This window comes from Brassica napus, chromosome A9 (assembly GCF_020379485.1).
Source record: "Brassica napus cultivar Da-Ae chromosome A9, Da-Ae, whole genome shotgun sequence".
NCBI lineage: Eukaryota > Viridiplantae > Streptophyta > Magnoliopsida > Brassicales > Brassicaceae > Brassica > Brassica napus.
Genome location: NC_063442.1, coordinates 15,479,885 through 15,506,594, shown reverse-complemented (window position 1 = coordinate 15,506,594; position 26,710 = coordinate 15,479,885). Strand labels below are relative to the sequence as shown.

The 26,710-nt window shown below is 35.2% G+C and overlaps 3 protein-coding genes, 1 long non-coding RNA gene and 1 pseudogene across 4 annotated transcripts; 2 read left to right on the top strand and 3 right to left on the bottom strand.

Annotated features, from left to right (window-relative positions):
- LOC106416795 (glutamate decarboxylase 4) lies at window positions 1–2,630 on the top strand. The gene is made up of 6 exons (XM_013857691.3): window positions 1–185; window positions 302–707; window positions 936–1,150; window positions 1,236–1,489; window positions 1,587–1,639; window positions 2,019–2,630. The coding sequence occupies exons 1-6, from the start codon at window positions 100–102 to the stop codon at window positions 2,484–2,486; spliced, it is 1,482 nt and encodes a 493-aa protein (XP_013713145.1). The 5' UTR covers window positions 1–99; the 3' UTR covers window positions 2,487–2,630.
- A 983-nt stretch (window positions 2,631–3,613) lies between these two features.
- LOC106418319 (sodium/hydrogen exchanger 7-like) lies at window positions 3,614–9,665 on the bottom strand. Its single transcript, XM_013858998.3, has 23 exons — window positions 9,366–9,665; window positions 9,196–9,246; window positions 9,027–9,118; window positions 8,829–8,906; window positions 8,584–8,741; window positions 8,393–8,494; window positions 8,190–8,307; window positions 8,055–8,107; window positions 7,909–7,974; window positions 7,773–7,817; window positions 7,573–7,625; window positions 6,969–7,153; window positions 6,820–6,864; window positions 6,618–6,725; window positions 6,280–6,508; window positions 5,901–6,203; window positions 5,715–5,812; window positions 5,500–5,631; window positions 5,193–5,411; window positions 4,903–5,109; window positions 4,553–4,823; window positions 4,169–4,473; window positions 3,614–4,094 (listed from the first exon to the last, which is right to left on the bottom strand). The coding sequence occupies exons 1-23, from the start codon at window positions 9,574–9,576 to the stop codon at window positions 3,804–3,806; spliced, it is 3,420 nt and encodes a 1,139-aa protein (XP_013714452.2). The 5' UTR covers window positions 9,577–9,665; the 3' UTR covers window positions 3,614–3,803.
- Window positions 9,666–19,326: 9,661 nt separating this feature from the next.
- On the bottom strand, window positions 19,327–21,714 carry LOC125578297. Its single transcript, XR_007316384.1, has 3 exons — window positions 20,760–21,714; window positions 20,406–20,479; window positions 19,327–19,717 (listed from the first exon to the last, which is right to left on the bottom strand). It is a non-coding gene; the product is annotated as an uncharacterized LOC125578297 (long non-coding RNA).
- A 1,464-nt stretch (window positions 21,715–23,178) lies between these two features.
- LOC106416815 lies at window positions 23,179–25,417 on the top strand (annotated as a pseudogene).
- Window positions 25,416–26,315, bottom strand: LOC106417695. Its single transcript, XM_022691982.1, has one exon. It carries the CDS (start codon window positions 26,313–26,315, stop codon window positions 25,416–25,418), a length of 900 nt encoding a protein of 299 aa, XP_022547703.1.
- Window positions 26,316–26,710: the final 395 nt, after the last annotated feature.

Genomic DNA, 26,710 nt, shown 5'->3' with positions numbered 1-26,710 from the left:
GTCTTCTCATTCCACACATTCTTCAACTACAAACATAAACATTACAAACCCATATATAATTCAAAGTTTGCATAGACAATTTGAGTGAACTGAAAGAAGATGGTTTTGTCTAAGACAGCTTCTGAAACTGATGCTTCAATCCATTCAACTTTTGCTTCTCGTTACGTCCGCATCTCTCTCCCACGGTAAGAATATGAACTATGAAATATTGCATGAAACTAATAGTAACGTTTCATTGCATGACTTGTTACGTCGTTAATATGCTTTTATATTTTTAACCTAATGTCTTCATCATCATCAGATTCGAGATGCCTGAGAACTCTATCCCTAAGGAAGCAGCGTATCAGATCATCAACGATGAGCTAATGCTCGACGGTAACCCTAGGCTAAACCTAGCCTCTTTCGTAACCACGTGGATGGAGCCAGAGTGTGACAAACTCATGATGGAATCCATCAACAAGAACTACGTTGACATGGACGAGTACCCTGTCACCACCGAGCTTCAGAACCGATGCGTCAACATGATTGCGCGTCTCTTTAACGCTCCGCTCGATGACGGCGAGGCAGCGGTTGGTGTCGGCACCGTGGGATCGTCGGAGGCGATTATGTTAGCCGGGTTGGCTTTTAAGAGACAGTGGCAGAACAAGCGTAAGGCCCAAGGGCTTCCTTATGACAAGCCCAATATCGTAACCGGAGCTAATGTTCAGGTAAACCAAAGCACAAGATTAAACCGGTTTAGCTCATTATTTCTCTATCTTGAAACAGAAATCTAAACCGCAAGCTGAAACCCCAAACCAGAAAATTCTAATTGAGTCTTAGTTCTCTTTTGTTTTCTCAAATTACAGAGCTAAACAAACCAGAAAATTAAGATATTCAACCAAAAGATGATATTTCCGGTTAAGGTCTATGGTTTACTAATATCCGGTTTAATATAGGTTTGCTGGGAGAAATTCGCAAGGTATTTCGAAGTGGAACTTAAGGAAGTGAAGCTAAGAGAAGGATACTACGTGATGGACCCTGAAAAGGCAGTCGAAATGGTAGACGAGAACACCATTTGTGTAGCAGCCATTCTAGGTTCGACGCTAACCGGAGAGTTCGAGGACGTTAAGCTCCTCAACGACCTCCTAGTCGAGAAAAACAAGCTAACCGGGTAATTAAACTAACATGTAGCTAGTAATTAATCGATTTTAACCGGTTCATTTCCGGTTTTTAAATTTTTTTTCTTTAATTCGCAGATGGAATACGGGGATTCACGTGGATGCAGCGAGTGGTGGGTTTATTGCACCGTTCTTGTATCCGGAGCTGGAGTGGGACTTTCGGTTACCATTGGTTAAGAGCATAAATGTGAGTGGTCACAAATACGGTTTGGTTTATGCCGGAATCGGTTGGGTTGTGTGGAGAACCAAATCTGATCTGCCGGAAGAACTTATCTTCCACATCAATTATCTTGGCGCTGATCAACCCACCTTCACTCTCAACTTCTCCAAAGGTAGCAGCATATTACACTACCATTTCTATATTTGTATAAAAATCATATTGTATATTGTATGCATAACTAATGATTTGTTAATGCTTGTGTAAACTAGGTTCGAGTCAAGTGATTGCTCAGTACTACCAGCTGATTCGTCTTGGATTCGAGGTTAGTAACTTAAAATGACTGAACAGTGCTGGTTTAGGAGGAAACAAGTGGTGCGACCATTCTGCGTCTAATCCGATGATGTTCTTCCGATAAAATCTCCAAAACTTCTTCAACCATTTTTTGAACTATTAGGTTAAAATTTAAAGATATTTTGTGTATATATTATAAGGGGAAGTTATAAAATGTTCAAAAATATTATTTCTAAATTTTTAAAAGAGAAATTTTAGTAAAACTTTTTAAAAATAGATATGGTCTCAAAGTCCCCAAAATGTTGAACTGGTCTTTTGCTGAAAACTACGTATAACTGAGTAAAACATATTATCATGCTTAATTTTGTAAAGTAATTATATTATTGATTGATAATTTTTTGTGGGTTTAGGGATATCGTAACGTGATGGATAATTGCCGCGAAAACATGATGGTCCTAAGAGAAGGATTAGAGAAAACTGGACGTTTCAACATTGTCTCCAAAGAAAACGGTGTTCCTTTAGTGGCGTTTTCTCTAAAAGACAATAGCCGCCACGACGAGTTCGAAGTGGCCGAAACTCTCCGCCGCTTCGGGTGGATCGTTCCGGCCTACACGATGCCCGCGGATGCAGAACACGTCACCGTCCTCCGAGTGGTGATTCGAGAAGATTTCTCTCGAACCTTAGCCGAGAGATTGGTCGCAGACTTTGAGAAGGTTCTTCGCGAGCTCGATACACTTCCGGCGAAGGTTCACGCCAAGATGGCTAATGGAAAAGCTAAAGGTGTTAAGAAGACGGAGGAGGAGACGACGAGGGAAGTTACGGCATATTGGAAGAAGTTTGTGGAGACAAAGAAGACTAACAAGAACAAGATTTGCTAATAAAGTTTAATGAGTTAATATATTTTGTTGTTTTTATCTCTAATTAAGCTACCGTTGAAACCCTTTTCTTTCATGCTGCTCTGATTATTTTTGGTTTCAAATCTATACTATTAAAACAGAATCTCTACTAGGATTATGCCCTTAGTTTCTCAATTTATTTAAATTGCTATGCCATTGTCATTTTTATTATTTTAAATAAATTCGGCCAGAATATATATCCAGTCATAAACAATCAAATTGCACTACCTTAAAACCAAGTTGCCAACAATCCAAATCTTTTACGTTTTGAAAAAAAAAATCAAAATATTCCCTCCCCTTTTGTAGGAAAGGAGTATCTCATCAATTAATATTACCCAAAGATATGGAAAGCTATAATAAAATAGGACTTAAACATGATATACATTGTTTCCAATATATCTACCCGAGTAGTATTTGATGCAAAATAGAAAAATATTCCTAAAGAATATCTAACCTAAACTATTGACTTGCATCTTTTTCCGTTTGGGTCAAAATATTAGGTAGGTTTTTTGTTTAAGACTTAAAAAAATTGTTTTTAAAGAGAAAAAATATTTCGGTTGTCATTTAAATATAAATAGAAATATAAAAAAATGAAGAGAAGAACTATATGAATATTTTCTCAGAAAATAATAGTTAGTTCAATTTATCATTTAAATTTTTTTAAGCATTATAAAAAAAATTAATTAAAATATATATATATATATATATATATATGAGGATAAATTTGTAACATTTTTAACATCTACAAAATATTTTAAAAACCTAAACAATCAACACAATTATAATTACACTATTAGATAGGTTAGATATAAAAAAAACTTAATCTTATAATTAATAAATATTTGTTATTTTAAAATAAGATTTAAGAAGAAACAAATCCCGTGCTTTGAAAGCGCGGGTCAAAATCTAGTTTTCCTTAATTATGATCTCATGTTGATGATTGGTAATTTGAATAAATTTAAATAAATACAATTTTATAGTACCTACTTTATGGGTATATAAATACGTTGATTTTTTAAATATATAGTTCTCAACCCATATAACTTTAGACTTTCATTACTTCCCCCTCTACTCACCATTTGTTAGTTGACAGAAAAAAAACCTTGATATGTTGAACAAATAACATGGAAATATATAAGAGCATACAAAAAGATCGCGTCTGTGGATTTGTTCAATGTTTCTAGCAAACCTTCATAAAAAAAAAGCGTCTGTTGTTTTGACTTTTATTCTTTTGAATAATAACTCTGTAAGCTAACATTTTTCTTCTTTTTTATTATGTTACAAAACATCTCAATGCCCTCACATATCATTCCTGAAAACGATTGTGCTCGGAGAATCGATCCTCACAATGATTCCTTCCTCTTCATCATCGCTCGACTCCGCCATTGGTTTTCTTCTTGTGCTGCTCTCTGCTGAGGCTACGTGTGCAGGAAGCTGAGACACAAACTTCCTGGTCTCAACCTGCTCCCTGGTGGCCATGGAGCTTTCTGATTTCGCTGCGTCTAATGGATGTTTCTTGTACAATACGTTATCTTGTGGCTTGTTGTTGATGATCCCACCGAAACTTGCACTCCTTGTGAACAGATTAACCTGATTCAGAACGTTTCTTGTTAGTCGAGAAGTTAACAATCTCATAATGAATCTCAAAGTGTATGTTTTATTACCTTGCTGCCGAAAATGCTAAGTTGTCTTGCTTGTTCAGATAAGTTTAATGCCTTTCTATTGATCTCTTCTTGATGTTCAGCTTTGTAAATACTTTCAGGCCAGCTCATGAGACCTCTGTGTTCTTTACTAGATGATCTCTGGAGCTGGTGCTCGGAGCTTGACCCAATTGGCGATGACAACGAAGATGGTTTCCGTTGTAGAGTCCTATGAGCTCCAAATGCTCCGGTGTTGAAGATGATTACTCTTGCTCTTGTCTCCACACTGTATTGTGTTGCTTGTCTTGAGAAACTAACTCTCATGATACCTGTGATCAAAAAAAAAAACAGAGTTTTTGATAAGAGGGTTTGATTCTTCTTTGTATTCTGTGTTGACTTTTTGTTTACCTGAAGCTTCTGATGCGTTACGGAAGCTTTGATTCTCGTTATAAGGTAGCAATGCAGCAGGAGATGGTACAAGCTCTTCTTGGATACCAACTGGTTTAATGAATCCTTCTAATAACAAACCGACGCTGTTGTAATCGATGTCGATTGATTCTCCAGATACATATGTTGTCAGCTTTGAGCTTTCAGCGGAAACAAGGGCTCGTAATTCATGCATTGCCACTTTTTCAAATATCTGAGGACGCAGGAGTTTGAGAAGCACCAATGCACTTTCCTGGAGAAAGAAGAAACAGGAAAGAAGTTGACAATCACGAGAGGATGTTTCTCTTTAATGGATTTGAATAGAGACGTACCTTCCAAAGGAAATCTTCAATGGTAGAATCCGAATGTACAAAAGCTAGTATTCTATCACTACTGATAAAGAAGCAAAGAACCACAGAATCTGTAACCATGTCGCACATGTATGGCTTCCCAGTGAGGACTTCGTAGAGTCCCAATGTACTACCATGAGAGAAAGTTGGATGTAGCGAGTGATTGTTGCCTAAGCTTTTGCTTTTCCACTGTAATATGATTTATCATGATAACTTTCAGTGATGAAGGAGATCATGAACCTTTCGATATTATGACTAAGTTTTGGGTTTACCTTAACAATACCGTCACAAATAAGCCAGACTCCAGTTGGCTTTGAACCTTCTTTATAAAGCGTTACACCACGCAGCTTCATTGTTTCTTTCTTCGAGTGTTTTAGAGGTTCACATATTGCAGCAGGAAGAGCACCAGATAACGGATGTGAGGAGATCAGGTCGCTTAACTTTGGAAGTTTTACTATTGGAGGGTTTCTCAGAAGCTTCTTCAAGCCAGTCTGCGCAAAGACAGAGAGAGAGAGAAGTAAAATTAGAAAAAAGAGACATGACCATGTGTTGAAAGAATATGATTCTTTCATTTGGTACCTGGACAGCATCATGAAGATGAGCGATTTCTTTTTCTTCCAACAAGCCAATCTTCTCAAGGTTTTGAATGTATTCGAGTAAATGATTCAGCACTGAATATGTTACTTGTTTCGTTTTCACAACACGGAGAACCTACAAACCAAGTTGATTAAAGATTATATGTGGTTCATCGCGATAAAGATAAATCACCATAAATAACTGACACGACTATCAACCTGTGGAAGTGAAGATCGAACTTTTTCCAAAAACTCTTTAGCTTCCGCTCCTTCGGTTTCACTCTCCTTGATTACAGTAGAGCCGATACTACTCTCCCCTGTATAAAGAAGAAAGATAACTAAGAGACAAAAGTAGGGTACTTGCAAACAATATCTCTGATAGATGGTCCAGTCAGTCATACATACCTATAAAATCATACAGTTGCTGCCTCGCAATTGTATGTGCGCGAAGAAATGCAGCGGAAATGTAGCAAGCAGATTCGAGTCTTTCAACAGCAAAGTATATGACCAACTTCCCTGGGATAAGTTTAGAATGAAGAAAATTGTAGTAACTGGGGAACTTAACATGCTCTTTTAGACCTCTCCAGTCACATAAAGACTCCGTAGAAATCCGATCCAAGGCCTCATCCACTGACCGCATCAATATATTAGCTGTACTTTCAGATATTCTTCCCTCATCAAGCATCTCCCAGTAAGCTGCCTGAACACCTGTTGATTGAACTAAGGGTAAATAATTTGACTAATGGGATAAGTGTAATTGGTTCGAAAATGACATGATAGTTACCATTTAAGAATCGTATACGTATGTCCTTTAAACTCGTACTGTCAAGATTTCCAGTCTTAGAGCCACTGTGAGGATGAACTTGTTCCCCTTCTGAATCTTTTAAGCTTGAAATATATTTTTCAACTGTAGGCCAGTCAGCAGGTCCTAGCTCTTCATCGTCTCCTAGATCTTCAAACGCTTGTAAGGCCTTATTCAGCATTTCATACTTTGTATAATCCAAGATTCGTAGCTGTCAACAAGAAAAATGGAGAATTTCGAATAAATAAAGGGGTTTAAGCATTTCATACTATGTATTTGCATACTTAAGTTGAAAATGAAGTCTGTGAAAAGATTATGACCTTTGTGGCTGGTAAACCGTCCATTCGAAGAAGGCGCAGAGCAAATTGGGTAGTGGAACCATTAACTATCAGAGTTAGAAACACAATTCCACCTGTGAAGAAAATAAACTGCAAAAGAACTGAGAATATCAAGAGACCGAAAAGATAAGTCTTCTATAATTCATTTAGGCATAACACCTTGCAGACAATTTTCTGAACTTACCAATGTTCCTGTCTCCCTGCTGAGAAATGAATTTCCGCTTGATTGCTGAATCAAATGATTAAGAATAAGTTAATTTAAGACTGAAGCAATGTGGCTAAATAAATTCAAGAGACACAAGAACAAGAATGACAATGTTCTTGAAAACTAACCTTCACAGATAAAGAAAGTGAGAGCGCCACTGCACCCCTCAAACCAGACCATACTAGTATAATGCCTTCTTTCCAATCCAACCCATAGCCAACACGACATAGCAATGGGTATAGAACTCCAACAACAACACAACGTGATACTTGGACGTAAAAGTATAGTAGAAAAAGAAATCCCCATGAATTCCCTGTAGAAAACATGGGTCATTGAGAGTTCTTAAATGCACCTTACGCGGGCATGTTCCTGGCACACTAAATCTCACATCTACTTAATAATCAACCGACTGGTGAAAGACCACATTGTTAAGTCCTGGCACAGTGGCAATTATGCTACATTACTTTCCTCAAACCAATGATGCAAGGTTTTTTTCTTTTGACACTAATTGATGCTAAAGAAACAATTGACCTGTCGAGAATCAAATACCATGTAAACAGAGGCCTGTTCACGGTAATAGGATAAAACAGGTGAAAAAGAGCAATGATTTGAGACTCAGCTTCTATACACAATTGGCGTGATAAATTTTATACAGAAACTAGGTTCATATAATCTAACAGAATTCACTTTAGTAAAGAAAGTATACCGCAAACTTTCAACATTAAATGGTACCTTGGTAGGCAATCTTATCGCTGTCGAGAATGCCTTCAGCAATGACAACACCACTACAAAACAAAATGAGAAGCAACTTATACTGTAGCAGTGTCTAAAGATAGAGTGGAGTAAAATAGCTTTTTGCTACCCATTAGCTTATTTCTTAGGGTTGGCATGGCCCAAGCATGAGATGAATCTATATATGCTTGTAGCTTTACCTGAGGATAAAAATCAAAGTATTTGCAATATATGCGACCATTTCCCTGCACAAGTTACCAAGAAAATCTGACTTACACCTTTTCCATAGTATTATGCTAAACAGAAAAATTCCAATTCCACAAGCTTTAGAAATACCAGAAGTGATGCAAACTTTTTTGGCTGTCACCTTTAAATGCTGTCCTTGCAAACGCAGCATAAAACCTGTTACAGTTATTATTAAATAACAAGAGCCTTCTTACATGCTGACAAAAGAAAGGAAAAATGAGATAGCTGGACCTTACATGCCCAAAGTCATCACCGTCAAAACACCAGAAGCCCCAGCCCACTCTTGAGCCTGTGGCACAGAAGCTAATTCTCATTTGTACTACAAAAGTAATATATTGGCACAAGATTTTCAGGTCTACAGCAAGACGTACAGTGTAATATGCGAAGTAGCTGACTGCAATCGTAAGGGTGATTTCTATGACTGTGTCGTTGAATATGAACTTGAGCCAAAGAACCGAGACAATGCCAAAAGCCAGACCGATCCCCACACTAAACAGACAAAGCCATAACGTTTATGATGCTAAGAACACAACAACTGGGTATCTCATTAAAAGAGGAAAAGATCAGGACTTACGCTCCAAGTGCGACTCTAATCAGAAATGTGATTATAGAGCCCCAGTCAGAACTATTCCCCATAACCATCTTTAAGAACAACTGGAAAACCACAATTGCCGTCCTGGAAAAATCACAAAATTATGATGAATAGGTGCGATGAAACAACCAGACTATGACAAAAGATTAGCAAATATTGACATGATTGATTACCCATCATTCATCAGGGACTCCCCTTCAATAACAGTGCTTAGCTTCTTACTAGCACCAAGCTCCTTAAGCAACGCAACAACAGCAACAGGATCTGTGGCACTTAAGAGTCCACCAAGCAACAACGCCGTCTTCCAGTCCCAGCTATACGGAAACGTGAGCTGCAAATAGCATCATACTATATAATATCATAACCTTTATGATTGATTCTTCTGTCAACCGCTACTTAATGAAACTCTACCACAAACCTTAACAAGCGATGCCAGACAAAAGGTTGAAATGAGAACTCCAGGGCCAGCAAGTAACACCATTTGTCCAATACATCTCTACAATAATTCCATCACAAGAACCAGCGCAATTAGCATCTATTTACAGCTTCATTACATATGTAAAGACCATTCATTAAAGATAATAGACGTATTGACCATTTAGTAATCCCCATAAACCTTGATCTGGTGAACTTCCATGGAGAAGGCACTCTCGAAAAGCAGAGCCGGAAGAAACACGGCTAAAAGCAGTTCAGGATTAATCTCGTTCCCTGTGTATAGTAAGTAACTAACATATGAGAAATCGAACAACGAAGCTCACCACCATTGAGTTAAATCAACAACTTACATATACGAATCCCATGCCCAACCTTCCCTAGGTTATGGTGAGTTCCATACTCTGAAAACAACCAAAACCACAATTGAGATCAAACAAAGCTTTAACAGCTATCGGGGATGATTTTTTCAAATTTCATGATAAAATAGCTTAGTGAGAGTAAACACGGATCGAAATCGAACCGAGAGATCCAAGAGCAATCCCGATGACGAGGAGAGCGACGGTGTACGGAACTCTCGTCCCGCGAAGCAAATGCCTCGATGCTATACCGAGCACCAGAGACATCCCGACGAAGAGAACGGCGTCGACGGGGCTCGATTCTCCCTCCGAAGAAGAACCTGTCGCCTCCTCCAGAAGTCTATACGGCGTCGCCGCGTCGATTACAGTCGCCATTTTCTTCCGATGTTGAAGAAGAAGAAGATGATCCTTCTTTCTTTCAGTTGATTGATGATATAAGTAAAAATATGAGAGGGAAGTAGTATACGTATAGAAACAATACATACATGTTTTTTTGTTTTATGTAAACGAATTATCTAATATTTATAATGTTTTTATTGGATGATTTGGATCCCAATTGCTCTGATGATATATGATAATAATCATGTGATTTAACATGTAACGCCGCACTGGCTTTTATTTGTTACGTTAATGAATTATTGCTTTTTCTTTTCCGGATATCTCCAAACACTACCCACCTGAGATATTCTAGGTCGGCTCAAAATTTCAATCTTTTAGTGGCCACTATTTAATACTATGGACTTTAATTATACGTAACTATTTTTTCTATATAAAAAAAATTCACTTTAGATATATTCCTTTTATTCTTACATTTTCAATATAACTAATGTAGTAGTATTTAAATTTTGTTTTGATATTTTCTGAAAGAGAATAATCAACAACAAATCATGTTTTAATTTTTTGTTTGATTTATTACTAAATATTACTTTTTTTTGTCAAAAATATTACTAAATATTACTTAACTAGGTGATTCTTCCGTATCACAGATTTAAATATTTACAAAACAAAAAAAATTATAATAATTTATTTGTATAATTATTTCATTATTTTAAATAATATTATGTAATTATTTTAATTAGATATGTAATTTTAGGTGTAACATATTTGATTGGTTTAATTATTATTTGGATTTATTTATTGTATTTATTATTCATAAATTTTTGATTTGAAATTAGGTAAATTTTTGATTAATTTTGTCTATTCCATATAGTTTGGTGTCTTAGATTTATAATAGACTTTTGGAACTTTATAATTTTCTATGTGTTATTTGGAAAAGCAAATGAAAATAATATAAACTAAAATGGTAATTAATTAGTTCCTAGCTGTAATAATGGGTTAATACTTCATTTTAATTATTTATAAGTTTGAGTCATTCTTTAATTTATATGTATGAGAAGTGAATAAAATATTATTGCAGATAATAATCTATAAATTTTGAGTCATTCTTTAAGTCATATGTACAAAAATAAACAGAATACTATTACACATAATAATATGTCATTATTTTAGTTAGTTAGATATATGAATTTAGATAAGTCAAGTTACTTATATTTAGTTACAATTTTTTCTGAAAATTAATAAAATATTTGTGATTTTGATTAGGCTAAAAGTCAAACAAAGTTGTCATTATATTTAGTTTAGTTCATCATCCAGGTTGTGTGTATATATATTTCCGTAATATGTTTTATAATATGATATTTCTTGTCTTGTAATAAGAAAAAATAAAGTGATGACAGACTCAAAAAATATCTAAACATAATTCACCGATAATATTTTCACAAATAATTAAAATATTCTAAAAAATAATATATTCTTTACTTTAATTTTAAATAATTCGGATTATCTTTACCAAAAAGAAAAAGAAATCAGTTTTATAAATAATGACAATTACGTATAATATTTTTATTTCATTAAGGGTAACTCTTTTATTAACTTTCACAAAAGTTAACGTGAATACGACAAATACTGACTTCTCGAATAACATTATAGGGATAGAGATTTGAAACAATATAAATAAAAAGTAAAAAGTAAATACAAAAGGAAAGAGAAAATAAAATATAATTTTTAGTAATAGCAATTAGATATATTTGATTCATTAAGGATAACGTTGTAATTGACCGTCGTTAGAATTAACGTGAGCGTGAAACGTATAAAACTGACTTTTCAAACAATATTATTAGATTAGGTATTAAGAATTTTTTTTTAAAAAAAAATTATAAACTTTTTCCTTTTTATTATATATGTTATTGAAAAAGAAATTGAATTAAAATCTAATTAAAAACTACTAAATAAAAATTATTAATGGTGATTAAATATAATATTTTAAATTCATTAAAGGTGTTTCTGTATTTAATCATGGTAAGAATTAACATGAGTGCTACTATAAAAATTAACTTATCAAATAATATTATAGAGATGTATTAATGTCTAGATAATACCTTGTTTATATTTCACCAATTTTTATCCGACCACCGCTTAATTTTTTTTTTTAACGTTGATTTATTACGATCTTACAATTATGATATGAGAAAGATTACATAGACGATTCGACAACCGACAATACTACATGCCTTATGAAGACCTACGCCTAACTGCATCACCTGAACTGTTCTATAAAGATCCACGTCTGGCCAGATTTACTTGCACCATGTTGAAGATCCCCTGTAAGCCTTTCTTCTGTAATTTGCATAATTGTTTAATAAATCGCTCTTTCCGGAACTTGAAACATGGATTTCCTATAATCTGCAATAAATTGCATAGTCTGGGATTCGAACCCTAGACTTGAGTGTAGAAACCTTTAAACATTAACCAGTAGGCTACGGTGCTTCCACGACCGCTTAATTTAAAAAAAAAAGTAAATTTCACTTATTTCCTTTTAATATGAAAACATATTTTATTAGGTTGGTTTCATTATTCAAATAGGATCGTGGTCGATTATGTGGGATAAGTTAATCTCAAGCACAAATCCATTTTTAAAATACTTTCTCAGCAGTAAAGAACAATGTGTATGCAGAACCTCATGTGTCTGGGAAAAAATAATTAAACAAGCATCCAGAAAGTTTTTTTACAAAGTCCAGATTGTCAATATAAAAATCATTCTTCTGAAATAATTATTAGTTGGAAAAAAGTAGACTATAAGATAATGAGTTCAGAAGGCTACATAGACAATTAGCATATGGGACATATCTGCTCAAGCTATGATAGCCAGTCTTAAAAATCGTCACAAACGAAATTATAAATCAACCATCCATTCTGAATGAGATTGAAGTGAAAACTGCGAAGTTGAAACATGGAGAGCAAGGCGAAGATGTGCCTTTGTGGGATAGTGCAGACGATAAATTTCAAATAGAGTTTTATTCAAAACAGACTTGAAAATTATTGGGAATCCTAAAGGATAATGATATAGAAGAATGATTTAAAATATGCTACTTCAAAATACCACTACCACATGGTTAGCTATTCACAACTGTTTGACATCTGGTAATTTAACAAAAGAACAACTGAGTAATTGGTTGGGATATAACAAATGTAAACTCAAGAGAACCCTCCATGGCTCTTGATACTATATGAGGCAGCCACTGGGATATCACGGTTCTTGGCCTATTTTTGCATCAATCTCTCTATCCACAGCATCACACCACTCTTTAGAAATCTTTGCCTCAGAAAAAGAATGAGAGATTAGTTTTGATATTATTGATGTATATCATGCGGGAAATTACATTTAATTTATATCTACAACTACGAAAATTGTTAGTCATGGTTTATCAAGTTTATAAAACTAAAGTTAAAAATGGTTGCATCAACTTTTTTTTCTAAATTATTATTTTTTTAATTGTAGAGAATTTTTTTATAAGACTATCTTTCCATTTTTATTCTTTTCTCATTTAATTTGAAGTCATATGATAACCCTACTCCATTATTCATATTTCGATAATGATTAGCTTAGACCATTTTTACTCATATATGTATTTTTTTTTTTGTCGACAATATTACAGACTCATATAGACTCTGTAAACCACACCGGGAGATATTGGTCCATGTGAACGACGAAAGACAGCTGTTTTCTGGCACTGCGTGCTAGACTATCTGCCTTTTTATTTTGCGTCCTTGGTACATGTATTATCTCTGAATATGTAAAGCTCTCTTTCAGATTTTTGATGTCTTCCAAATAACTTGCAAAAGCTGACCATTCCCCTGGTTCTGAAACCATCTTCACCAGTTGAGAACAGTCCTTGCAAACGTAACCTGAAATTGTCTTATGTTTCTCATACATTCCATTGCCCATAGTAACGCCTCGAACTCTGCATGCAGAGGGGAAAGAGACGCTCTGACATTCCTAGCTCCCATCAGACCCGCAAATCCAATTAAAGTACTGAACCATCCCTGACCAGAGAACCTATCCCCCTCTTTCCATGAACCGTCTGTAAAACACCATCTACCTGGGTTCGACGGGGGAAGCGTAACTTGAGGCTCGGCTCCCATCTTCTGATTTTTCTGCAATTGGGCATCAGCCCAGAGTGATGATTCCGTCTCGGCCAATTTAAGAGTATCTCTAGGATCTACCTCCAAATTGCTAAAAACTTTACTTTTTCTACCTTTCCAAATGTACCAAAGTATCCATACAAATTGATTATCTTCCATAGGTGGAGCGACTCTCCAAAATAGATGATCCATATTTGTAAATAAAGAAGCTGTTGGGAAAATAGCTTGATTTGTTAGAATCTTTGACAGAACTCACACCTGAATAGCTGGAGGACATTCAAAAAACACATGGTTAATTGATTCCTCCTCTGCTCCACATCTTGCACAGCATATCTCCCCTTGCATCTCTCTTGCCTGCAAATTCTTCTTGACTGCTATATATCCTGAGATCAGTTGCCAAAGAAAATGTTTCATCTTTGGTGGACATCGAATTTTCCAGCAAAAAGCCTTTAAGGCATCAACCGTAGGACCAATGAAGGGCGGTATCCTCTCCCTATCTGGGTAAATTCTCTCCACTTGGTACCCTGATTTGACCGTAAATTTTTCATTCTTTGTGAAATGCCATCCATCCCTATCTGCCATCTGATGCCTACTCAGAGGAATACTCTCCATAATTTTCACATCCTGTGGGTCCACCAAAGTCCGAAGAACCTGCGAATTCCATCTTCGCGAAGTGGAGTCAATAAGGGAATCCACTGTCAGGTCTGGAAACAAATTGTGTTGATTTTTATTTGCTGGTCTCGGGCGAGTGGTTGGGAGCCAAGGATCGTTCCATACTGATATAGAAGATCCTGTTCCCACCCTTTTGATTAGTCCTTTGCTTACCAGAGATCTAGCAGAGACAATACTCCTCCAGCCGTATGACGGAGAGTATGATCGAACCGGTTCAAGTGGTAAGGCATTCCTAACATACCTACCCTTAAAAACCCGGGAAAATAACGTGTGTGGCTTTTCTATAAGCCTCCATAACTGTTTACCGAGCATTGCTGTATTGAAATCAGTTATATCCTTAAAACCTAATCCCCCAACTTCCTTGCTAACACATACCTTATCCCAAGATTTCCAATGTAGTCCTTTTGTACTACCTCCAGGACTCCACCAAAATTTTGCTACCGCACTCGTTAATTTTTTTGCGGTGGCTTTAGGTAAGCGGTAACAGGACATCATATGATTCGGCAATGCCGTAATCACTGATTTAATAATCACCTCCTTTCCTCCTTTTGTGAAAAATTTAAAAGTCCATCCATTTACCCTATTATTTAAACGATCCTGAACAAAACCAAAAACTTGAACCTTGGAACCGCCAAGATTTTCCGGTAATCCTAAGTAAGATCCCATTCCTCCCAAATTTTGTATACCCAAGACGTCTCGTAACTCCTGTCTCCTAGCTTCTTCAATCTTATGTCCAAATTGAATTGAGGACTTCTCAAAATTTATCATCTGGCCAGAAACCACCTCGTATTCCTTCAAAATCCTGAGAATAGTAAAACATTCTTCCCTTTGAGCTTTACAGAAAAACAAACTATCATCCGCAAAAAACAGATGGGAAATCGATGGGCATGCTCTGGCAACTTTAATTCCTGTTAACTTCTTTTCTCTCTCCGCCTTCTGAATATTTGCACTCAAAGCCTCAGTACATAAAATAAACAAGTAAGGAGATAGCGGATCTCCTTGCCGCAGCCCTCTATGTGGCACAACGAGCCCTTTTGGATGACCATTTAGAAGAATCCTATATTGAACCGACGATATACACTCCATCATTAATTTAATCCAATGTTGGTGGAAGCCCATTTTCTGCAGTAATGCCTTAATGAAATCCCATTCAATCCTATCATAAGCTTTACTCATATCTGTTTTAACCGCCATAAACTTACCTTGACATGCTTTATTAGTCCGTAATCCATGAAACATTTCCTGAGCAATAAGAATATTGTCAGAAATCAAACGCCCTGCCACAAAAGCCGATTGAGTCTCCGAGACCAAAGAAGGTAAGTAGACTTTCAACCTTTGACATAAAACTTTTGAAATTATTTTATACCCAACATTACACATATATGTATTTAAATCGATTTTATATATAATATATGGATAGAGATAAAACAACCGAAGCCGGATAGAAAATAATTCATTTGAGGAAAGCTTGAGCAAATGGTTTGGATACATCACTTGCCCATCTAAGGAAACTTAATTACGAATCCGCTATATATTATTTGAGAAGCATTGCAACATTTTTTGTAGTCACGTGTCATCACTAGAATGATTCTTAGAATCCTTAGAGAAATAGGTTGGTTCATCTAAATATATAATAAGCTTTTTATTAAACCACAATAAATACATTATCAATGTGCTTCATTATTTCCTTAAATAAGATTACAGAATTGCCTAATGTGACTAAAGTATATATGACAATTAATGATTTTGAATAATAAAGATTTGATAAAAATAAGTGTGTATTATAATTATATTTGTTTAATTTTAAGCTATTATAATTTAATACAATCATAGTAACCATATAATTAAAATTAAAAAAAATTATTTATAGATTATATTTTGAATTTTTAAAAACGAGTATAAATTACTAAAACTGTTAAAAGTTTCACATTCAAATTTTGTGATCTATGATTTAAAACTTTTGTTATGATATGATACAAATAATTAAAAAATAATATAAGTTGAAAGTCTCATTTAATAAGTATCAAAAATAAAAGATATATAAATATATATGTATCATTTTAAATTAAACTATATGCCATATAAAAATACATAAATATCTTAATTTTGAAATTTACTTTGAACATTTTTTTGATAAAAATTTTGAAAAAATATTGAAAACTTAATTTTTTAAAATATTATAAATTCCTTAAACCATTAATCCCACAATGAAATTTTTGTTATCACTAATTTAGACTTTTTGCTATAACAGATACAAATGATAAAAAAATATGAGCAAAAAGCATCATCTATAAATATTAATATTTAAATATGTCATATATATGTTACTATCATTTAAATTTAATTATATATCATATCAAATAGAAAAAATATTTTTTCGATTTATAAAATTTATTTATATGTTCGCACCAATTTAATTATATAAGTAGTAGATAATAAACTTTTAATTATTCAATATATATTTATTATTTCATAATATGTTATAAACATATAATATATAAAATAATTTATATATATAATGTTTATTCCGCGCAAGGCGCGGGTCTTTACCTAGTAACAAAGGATTTGATGAAATTACATTGATACTTCTAAATTTAATAGAACATCTACTGTATAAATATTTCTGGTTTAATATAACTAATATATTTATTTGAAAAATTCAACAAAATATACATAATTTTTCATACTGAATAAAGAAAGAATAGTTCGTTTAGGCTCATGACATGGATGATGGATCTATATATTATTACTAATCGTACAGTTCATAATGAGAGAAAAATAAGCGACATATATATGGAGCAAACCAACAAGTACATAGAGTTAGAAATGATCTCCAACCTACATAAATACAACCTAAAACTGTGTGTTTTATGTATACTTTTTTATTGAGTCGCACTACTAGTCGTCCATGCTCTACAAAACTGAATGAAACATTGACTTCTATAGTTCCTAAATTTTTTTTGAAGAAAATTATATAAACATAAACCTTTAAATTTGTAAAAAATATCTTTTATTGAAATTTTTACTAAATAAGTTACAACTTTTAAAATTCAGGATCAGCCTTACGTCTAACAAATTTAGTGAATTTGATTTTAAAAGTAGGAGTACGTAAAACTTTGAGGTTTACTTATGTAGTATACTAATGTTCCAGATAACGTTTAGGTTTGAAAACATGATAAAAACAAAACTTATTTGACAATACATATTCTAACATTTAGTATTAAATCATCAAAAAGCAACTTGAAAATGTGTAAAATGTTTACGATAGCTTACATTGATTTTCTTCGCTAAATATACATATGATGACAGCTCCAACTTCAGTAGCCGTACATATCAAAAATCGCATTACCTAAAATTTTGGATGATAGTTACGTATAGTAAATAAGTCAATGCAAATCTTATTTCAAACGATCGTGATGACGGCCGTGGCGAGAAATAGATCGGTAAGAGGCCTTTTTAGTCTTGTGTTATAATAATTTTCTTTTCAGAATTTTAGTAAGTCAAATCCAAATCCAATAGTATATCATCTATTAAGTTGTTAAGTACCTATCAAGTGACATCTGTTAAAATAAAAATAGTTTCCGTTGTGTAAGATAAGAGTTATAAATTAGATTAAGTCAATGGATCCAATCTACTATGTCCAAAAGATTATGCATCTATACCTCGTCATCCTTTGGCACAGTTATACAAATAAATCATATAATATAACAGAAGATCACAAAAAGTACAGCTTCACATGTTACTTGTTTGGACCTTTAAGTAAACTACAAAAATGTCGAAGTTAATGCAAACGTCTTTACATTTCGTCCGGATTAAAATAAATTATTACATTTTAGAGTAGTTACAAAGCCATAGCTTGAATGTTTCAAGGATAAGTATTGATAGAAACAAAAATATATTTGCCAAGATTTTAGTTCAGTTTTATAGCTATATATATAAAAATTTAATGTCATATTTGTCGATGTCATCTCTAGGTCCTAGCTGTAAATTATTATTTTCGCGGACAAAGGAAATCAGTATCACAAACTCACAATGCATATAGACGTACTGAAAATAATAGGCGCCGATTGAGAGAACTGGGGCACGAAAAAGGGTCCACCCAAGAAAGTAAAAAGAAGTACAATTTTCTAGGCCTTTTATGGGTTGTTACTAATTAATATTTGGGCCTTGGCCCAATTAAACAAAACCCCATTGGCATAGATCGATTATAGAAGGCAAGCTCTATTGCTTCGTAAGTTAATCTCATCTACCAGTCAACTATACTATTAAGACACTAATGCCGCATAAAGTTTTAAATTTTATTAAAAATTCGGTAATAAGGATTGTTTTATTATTATTACTAGGGTTTGGCCCGCCCTACGGGCGGGTTAATGATTGCACGAAGTATATAATATATCATAAATTTTATTGAATGTTTCAAAATATTTAGTTTACTTTAAATTGTAATTAATCTTTAAATTGTAATACTAAAAATTACAATTATACATCATTCAAATTTCTAAGATTACAATTATACATTTGTATATATTTTCTATTTTTATTACTCTGATATTTTGGTTGAAATGCTATTTGTTATATCTGCATTATGCTTTTTCTAGCCTATGTTTTGAATATTTTTTTGTTAAAAACCTGAAATGCTGATAAATAACCACACACTATAATTTAGTTATTCGTTAGTTTTTTTAAGACTTAATTTTATGTTAGTTTCAGTGAACCTAACGTTCTTAGTTATTTGTAGAGCAAATGCTGCTGTAAAAGTTGTATGTTGAATTTTTACCAAAAAAAAGTTGTATGTTGAAAACATAACTAAAAGTCATTAAGTTTTTCAGTGAACCTGACGTTCTTGGTTGTGCATCTTTATATTATCTATTTTTTTTCTTAAAATCATAAACAAAAAGGTTAAATTCAATTAAATATCCTCTCTTGACTTTTAGGGTTATAGGATGTGGAGAGAAGTACAAACACACCTCGTAACTTTTGGTATGTCATTCATAATCTGCCAATCTTACCATATGATTGAAGTGTAGAGAATATAGTTAAGACATCAAACATTACATATTAGTTTATACTCATACATAAAATATTATCCCAAGTAAATGTTATCATCATAGATAAAATATTACATATGCACAAACTGCCAAACTCTGATTCCTTGTCCTCCTTTGTGATTCTTCTCTCACTGATTTCTTGATGAAGACCTTGCGCGTAAGTGGTTAGTGATTCTTCTCTCACTGATTTCTTGATGAAGACCTTGCATATAAGTGTGTCAGTGTCTAACTGGTCCTCAAAATCAAGCTCAATGCAGACACTTATCATTAAAACTTCAAGCTCCAAATTCAATTTCCTTTCATCATATGGACCACTGAAAAGAACACGAAAAAAATATATCAGATAAGGTAAGAGCTTTAGCTCATGAACGCAGAAGAATATGCTATTGACCAAGTTTAGACAAAAAAACTAAGCTCAATGCAGAAAGATGTTACAAAAAAAGACAAAAAACTAAGCAACTAAATGCTAAAATCATCAAAACACCTATGAGAAAGATGTTATAAGTAGAATCTATTGATCAAATCAGATCTATTAATTTTTTTGATCATTTCATAGAGGGTAAGAAACAAAATCAGGACTTTTGATGGAATCTGTTTAAGGATTCAGAACTGCAAAGCGATGGATCCAAGCTTTGTGGCAGGGCGTTTATGTCAGAGTTGTCAAAATTGGTGTCGAATCTTGGAAGAACACTTTTTTGAGTTTCTTATAAGTTACCGAGAAGCAGATAAAGCTGAAGGAGGAGAATGTAGCAAATATATACACATCTGAAGAGACTTAGCATCAGTAGTCATTAAGTTTGTTATTTTTACTGTCTCAAAATCATTCCGGTCTCTTATTAGTTAACCTCAGCGACTCGTAACATAGCAAAAATCTACCAAAGGAGAAATTCATCAGCAGGAAGAAACATCCCAGAAACAGCTGTTACAGCTTCCAGCAAACATAATAACACATACTTTACATCAAAAGGATGAAAACAAAATTGACGGTAAACTTTAGCTTACCATTGCAGACTGTAGCGAGTAACCAAATTGCTCCATATTTTGGAAATATTGAGCTTCACATAGAAACCTTAAACCTGAAAATTGCAACAGCAACATCTAGCGCTAAGAGACAATCAACCAAAAAAATTGACTTTGATGGTCAAAGAAAATAGAGATATTGTATGTAGAGTGTAGACGCTTGATAAACTCAATCAAGGTGATACGATTAAGCACATATTTCACCACATTATATAAGAAAAGAACTTGTGTCCATATCAAACATGTTCCTTTTGTATGTATTAAGTTAATTAGTTACTTTAATCATTGACTACGAAACTACGATATAAAAAATGAAAAACAGAGATGTTTACTTACATCAGCGGAATCATGGTGATTTTCTGTCATAAAGAGTACCTTTATCCGAGCTCCATGTGATATGCTCATAATAAAGCTTTAGATCCAACCTGTTCATCTCCACAACAATACAGTTGAGTTCCGCTCCAGCTCATCACATCCTCCATAACCTCCGAACACCGCTCCGTTATAGTCTCACACTTCTCGCTCGCTCCTTTCTTTGTCACCGCCTGTAGAAGCGAAGTAAACCACAATCCATGCTCGGTCGTACGGATATACATGCCTTCCTCTGCCATAATATACTTCTCCTCCTTCCGTCTTGATCCGAGGATTTGTTTGCCTTTCTTCTTCCTCCTTGTGGTTCCGGGAGTCTCGTCGATCTCGTGATAAGTGTTGAGTTTGACATAATGACACTCAAATATCTCCTCGGAGAATACTACAATTTTGAAAGCAGCCATCAGGTATATGTAGAGAGAGATGAGAAGCTGAAGAGGAGGTCGTGAGGTCATGGTTTCAGTATTGAATAGGGCACTAATGGTTTACATTAGTGGAGGAAGGTGGGTTGTGGGAAAGTTTAGAAACATTCCGTCGGCGGAGAAGAAAAGGGAATCGAGAAGACAGACATTAAAAAAATGGGTAATAAATGGGCTGAGATTATTGTTACATATGTTCATTAGCAGTGTTTTTATTGAGCCCATTTGTTATATTGATTTTTTGCCGAGAAAAGTTCAGTAAAAAGGGACACCTGCCATCATTTGCTCTTTGTTTCTTGAAGACGTGGCAGCATGAGAATAGAATCCTTCTCCTTTATAGATATTGGGCTAGGCCGTGATTGTTATGGCAAACCTCTTTTTCCAATTTATTAGGCTGAAGTCCAGTTCACAATGACATGGCAGATTGAGTGGTGGAGAATATTTCTACCCATGTGTCATCCCTTAGAAGCTCCAAAAATAGCTTCTTTTATATAGTAGGATTTGTCATCTTTCCCATTTGCGTTCCTCAGAGCATCTCCAATGTATTACCCCATTTTTTACTCCAAAATGGTGCAACACCAAAATGGAGTAAAGTTTTACTCCAATGTATTACTCCATTTTCTACTCCAAAAATAATATTTCTTAAATAATTTCATTTTTATTTTATTAATAATTGCAAATAAAATCTTATACTTATAAGAATTTACCAATTAACCCCAATTATTTTATGTTTACGATAATAATTAAAATATAAATCATTTGAATTAAATATTTATTATTAAAAAGTACAAGAAATCATTAAAAAAGACAACATATATATAGGTTCAACAATGAGCATTAGAATATTTTTCCCACAAATGATCAACTAATGCATTTCGTAATGAAAAATGAGCTTCTTTATTTTTGATAAATGAGCTTCTTTATTTTTGATATTCCTAAATCGAGCAAGAAAATTTTGAAATCGGACATTTTCATCTTCTGCAATTTCGATATCTGGAGGTGGAGCTTCTCTTCCAAGTTCAATTGGTGCATCAAGTTCACGCTCATCTTCAATTATCATGTTATGTAAAATTATACATGTAGTCATAATGTCATGTAACACATTTTTTTTTCCAAAAACGAACAGGTCCTTTGACAATAGCAAAGCGCGACTGTAGAACTCCAAATGCACGTTCAACATCTTTCCTGCATGCTTCTTGTTGCGTTGCAAAATATTTGTTTTTAGGACTCCTTGGCTCTTGAATAGTTTGTACTATGGTCGACCATTTTGGATACATACCATCCGCTAAATAGTAACCCATATAATATTCTTTGTCTTGAATAAAATAATGAGCAGGAGGAGCAATACCTTGAGCAAGATTGAAAAAAAGATAAGAAAAGTCCAACACGTTGATATCGTTATTAGTGCCTGGCATTCCGAAATATGCATGCCATATCCAAAGATCATAATCTGCGACAGCTTCAAGAATTATAGTTGGTGATCCACTACGACCCGCATATTGTCCCGCCCAACCGGTAGGACAATTCTTCCACTTCCAGTGCATGCAATCTAAACTGCCAAGCATTCCAGGAAATCTTCGTTTTTCACCAATATAAAGAAGTCTGACAAATACAAATAATATCAAAGCGAAATGCTGAATCACAAGATCAACAAGCTCTTTCTCAGACTTCTCCGTTTGGGCAATATTTCACCGACCTTAGCGGATCCGGAACGGATTTTCCAGATTATTAAATTACTTATTTTATGTTATTTTTATTTTTATTTTAATTATTTATGTTTTCTGTTATTTTATGCATTTATTTAAAATTATTAAATAATCTTTTGTGGAATATACTATTTTCATGTTATTGTATCATTTTAAATATTATTTAAGTAAAAAATAGAAACATTAAAGATTTAAAGGACCATTTTATAAATAAAAAAAGTCCAACTCCAAAATGGAGTAATGAGTAAGATTACTCCATAAATGGAGTAACCGTAGCCATTACTCGATTTTCAACTTCAAAATGGAGTGAGGTTGGAGAATATTTTACTCCATAATGATGTTTGGAGTTGAAAATGGAGTAGGGTTGGAGATGCCCTCACAAATAAAAAAAATCAAATTCAGATCTCACGTTTATTCCCTCGCAGAACCACCTTGAGAATACCGACGACGCTGCTCCACGTCATGTGACTGGTTATACTTGTGTATGATGATGGTTGCAGTGAGACGTATCGATATTTCGATCTGCCTTTCTGTATTCCAGGTACTACGAGCACTGTGTATCTCTCTCACTAGCCTTTTATGGATGCACTCTTATCCACTGATTCTTGGTTTTTGCAGAGGGTGTGAAAGATAAAAAGGAAGCTCTAGGTGAGGTTTTGAACGGCGACAGGCTCGTTAGTGTAAGCTCAACTTCAGAGATGAGAAAGACTCCGAGAAATACTGCAAAAAGAAGCTTAGCAGAGAAGAGGTCGAACAGAGCTGTTGAGAAAGACTATTACTTCCAGATGTACTATGATGATTTGCCTATATGGGGATTCATTGGGAAGGTTGACAAAGATGGCAAATCGGATCCCATCGAGTTCAAGTATTTCCTCTACAAGCATATTCAGTTTGAGATTTTGTATAATGAAGACCGTGTGGTGTGATTGAGATCAATGCTAGAATGGATCCTCATTCCCTTGTGGATGTTACTGAGGATAAGGAAGTTGATGCTGAGTTTATGTATACTGTGAAGTGGAAGGAAACGGAGACTCCTTTTGAGAAGAGGATGGATAAGTACGCCATGTCTTCGTCTCTTCCGCATCACTTGGAGATTCATTGGTTCTCTATTATCAACTCATGCGTCACTGTCCTGCTTCTGACTGGTTTCCTTACAACAATCTTGATGCGGGTCCTCACGAATGATTTCATGAAGTGAGTTTTGAATGCTAAATTCAACAACCCACATATCTTTTTTTTTTCTGATTATAACCTTACTTTTCATGTCCTTAAAGGTATGCTCAAGACGAGGAAGCTGCTGATGATCAAGAGGAAACTGGATGGAAGTACATTAACGGAGATGTGTTCCGGTTTCCAAAATACAAATCTGTCTTTGCTGCATCTCTCGGTAGCGGTACTCAACTGTTCACTTTGTAAGTCTCTTTGACATGCTTCATTTCTTTATTGCCAATAACTAACTGTAACTTTCCTCTTATGTGATTAGTACTATATTCATCTTCATGCTTTCACTTGTTGGAGTGTTCTATCCATACAACCGAGGAGCGCTCTTCACAGCTTTGGTCGTTATCTACGCTCTCACGTCTGGAATCACCGGATACACAGCCTCCTCTTTCTACTGTCAACTCGAAGGAAAAAACTGGGTAAGCAAACACCAAACACTTTCCCTCAAATCAATTAAAAGAAAGCAATTAAGCTTCTCATTTGTATTTGTTTTCTCTCAGGTGAGAAACTTGTTGCTCACTGGAGGTCTCTTCTGTGGCCCGCTCTTCCTCACATTCTGCTTCCTAAACACCGTGGCAATCGCCTACAGCGAAACCGCTGCTCTTCCCTTCGGAACCATTGTTGTGATTGTCCTTATATGGACACTAGTGACTTCACCTTTGCTTGTACTAGGCGGTATCGCTTGTAAAAACAGCAAAGTAGAGTTCCAAGCGCCAGTCCGCACCACTAAGTATCCCAGGGAGATCCCGCAACTCCCATGGTACAGGAGTGCTATACCTCAGATGGCCATGGCGGGTTTTCTTCCTTTCAGTGCCATCTACATCGAGCTGTACTACATCTTTGCCAGTGTTTGGGGTCACCGGATCTACACCATTTACAGCATCCTCTTCATCGTATTCATCATCCTCTTGATCGTTACTGCTTTTATAACCGTTGCACTTACTTACTTCCAACTTGCCGCTGAAGATCACGAATGGTGGTGGAGGTAAAGGTTTTAGTAAGCTTATTTTCACGAATGGGTTTGCAATAAAACTTCAGCTTTTTTTTATATATTGCAGATCATTCCCTATGCGGTGGATCAACTGGTTTATTCATCTACGCGTACTGCTTATACTATTACTACGCGAGATCGGACATGGTTTCATGCAAACATCCTTTTTTTTTGGTCTAAATGTTAAGATTTATACCACTTTTTTGAGTTTTACATTGCTGGAAAACACAGCTTATTACAAAAGGAAAAGAGCAGAGAACTTAGAGAAATAAAGAGAGAGTAGAAGTTAACTATAGGGGGAGATGAAGCAGAAATACAACTCAAGCAAAGAAGGCGACGGAGCAGTGCTAGACCGAAGAGACAGAGATAGAAGCCTATCCCTCATACGACGATCCACCACTCTAAAGAAGGCCTCTTGAGTCGAAGACTCTCCTCTGAAGATACGGGCATTACGCTCATACCAAAGGTAGTAGATGATGACTTGGTTTAAGAGCTTCAAGACGGGAACAGCTCGCGGAGTTGGGGATTGCTGGAGCTGTTGGCACAGACTGGAGACTTCCTGGAGCGATGCTGGCGAAGACGCCATGTACCTGCCACAGAAACGAGACCAAGTAGCAGCCGCAAATGGACATTGAAAGAATAAATGACTGATAGATTCATCAGCATTAGCACAAAGAACACAACCTGGCTGGACAACCAATCCCCAGGATATTAAGCGGTCTCTTGTAGGTAACCTTCCAAGGAAGGCAGTCCAGGTGATGAAGGAGCATCGTGGAATCTCCTCTTTAAACCATACGGTCGAGTGCCAATGGACCGGTGGCGATGGGTTACGGATCCTTTCCCAAGTGACTCGGGAGGAGAACGATTTGCTGAAACCACCCGAGCGATTTCTCCAAGAATAAAAATCTGGACCATTGTCCTCTAACGGGACTGCCATGGTTGATAGAACAATTTGGAGAGTCACCGCTGTTTCCGAGCGTGCGGGAGGGATGTTCCAGTTCCCATTGCGTACTGCCTGTGACACCGTCGCAGAGCGGGGAATCCTTAACGACCGAGGCCCCGAAGAGCCAAAGATAAGGCATAAAGGACCTAACTCAGTCCAACAGTCATACCAAAACAAGGCAGTACTACCATCACCAATGCTGCATCGAAGGAAGAAGTGTAACTGATCTCTGAGCTGAAGCATACTTCTAACAGTCTTGGAAAATCTAGGCGAATCATTGGCTTCCTCGTGCTTGGAACTGTTGGCTTCCGCGCCTCTCTCGTTTCGTCCGCCACATTTACCGGTTGATTAAATGAGAGTTAAAGATGTTGCTACCAACCCGAAATTCCTCAAAAAGCTTCACTTGCGAGATTTTTTTGCTAGAACGAAGAAGAGATTGTTCCTTTAGGTAGATAAAGACTTATTTTACAGTAACTTGTGTTTTTTTAGTCGAGTCGCTCTTTTCTCTGCTTATACTATAGTGTTTTTTCTCTTTTTGGGTAAATTAATTAACTGCATTGTATCTTTTTCTCTTATATATATACTAGTGGTCTTCCGGCGCTACGCGCCGGGTTCGTCTATTTTATACTTAAATAAAA

Bases quoted from the DNA above. Each gene is read 5' to 3' on its own strand.
- LOC106416795 (XM_013857691.3), top strand. From the start codon at position 100: ATGGTTTTGTCTAAGACAGCTTCTGAAACTGATGCTTCAATCCATTCA. The intron at 708-935 runs GTAAACCAAAGC...GGTTTAATATAG, and splicing joins TAACCGGAGCTAATGTTCAG to GTTTGCTGGGAGAAATTCGC. The intron at 1,490-1,586 runs GTAGCAGCATAT...TGTGTAAACTAG, and splicing joins CACTCTCAACTTCTCCAAAG to GTTCGAGTCAAGTGATTGCT.
- LOC106417695 (XM_022691982.1), bottom strand. From the start codon at position 26,315: ATGCTTCAGCTCAGAGATCAGTTACACTTCTTCCTTCGATGCAGCATT.
- LOC106418319 (XM_013858998.3), bottom strand. From the start codon at position 9,576: ATGGCGACTGTAATCGACGCGGCGACGCCGTATAGACTTCTGGAGGAG. The intron at 8,742-8,828 runs GTTTGTGGTAGA...TGCTATTTGCAG, and splicing joins GTCTGGCATCGCTTGTTAAG to CTCACGTTTCCGTATAGCTG. The intron at 7,975-8,054 runs GTAAGGTCCAGC...TAACTGTAACAG, and splicing joins ACGGTGATGACTTTGGGCAT to GTTTTATGCTGCGTTTGCAA.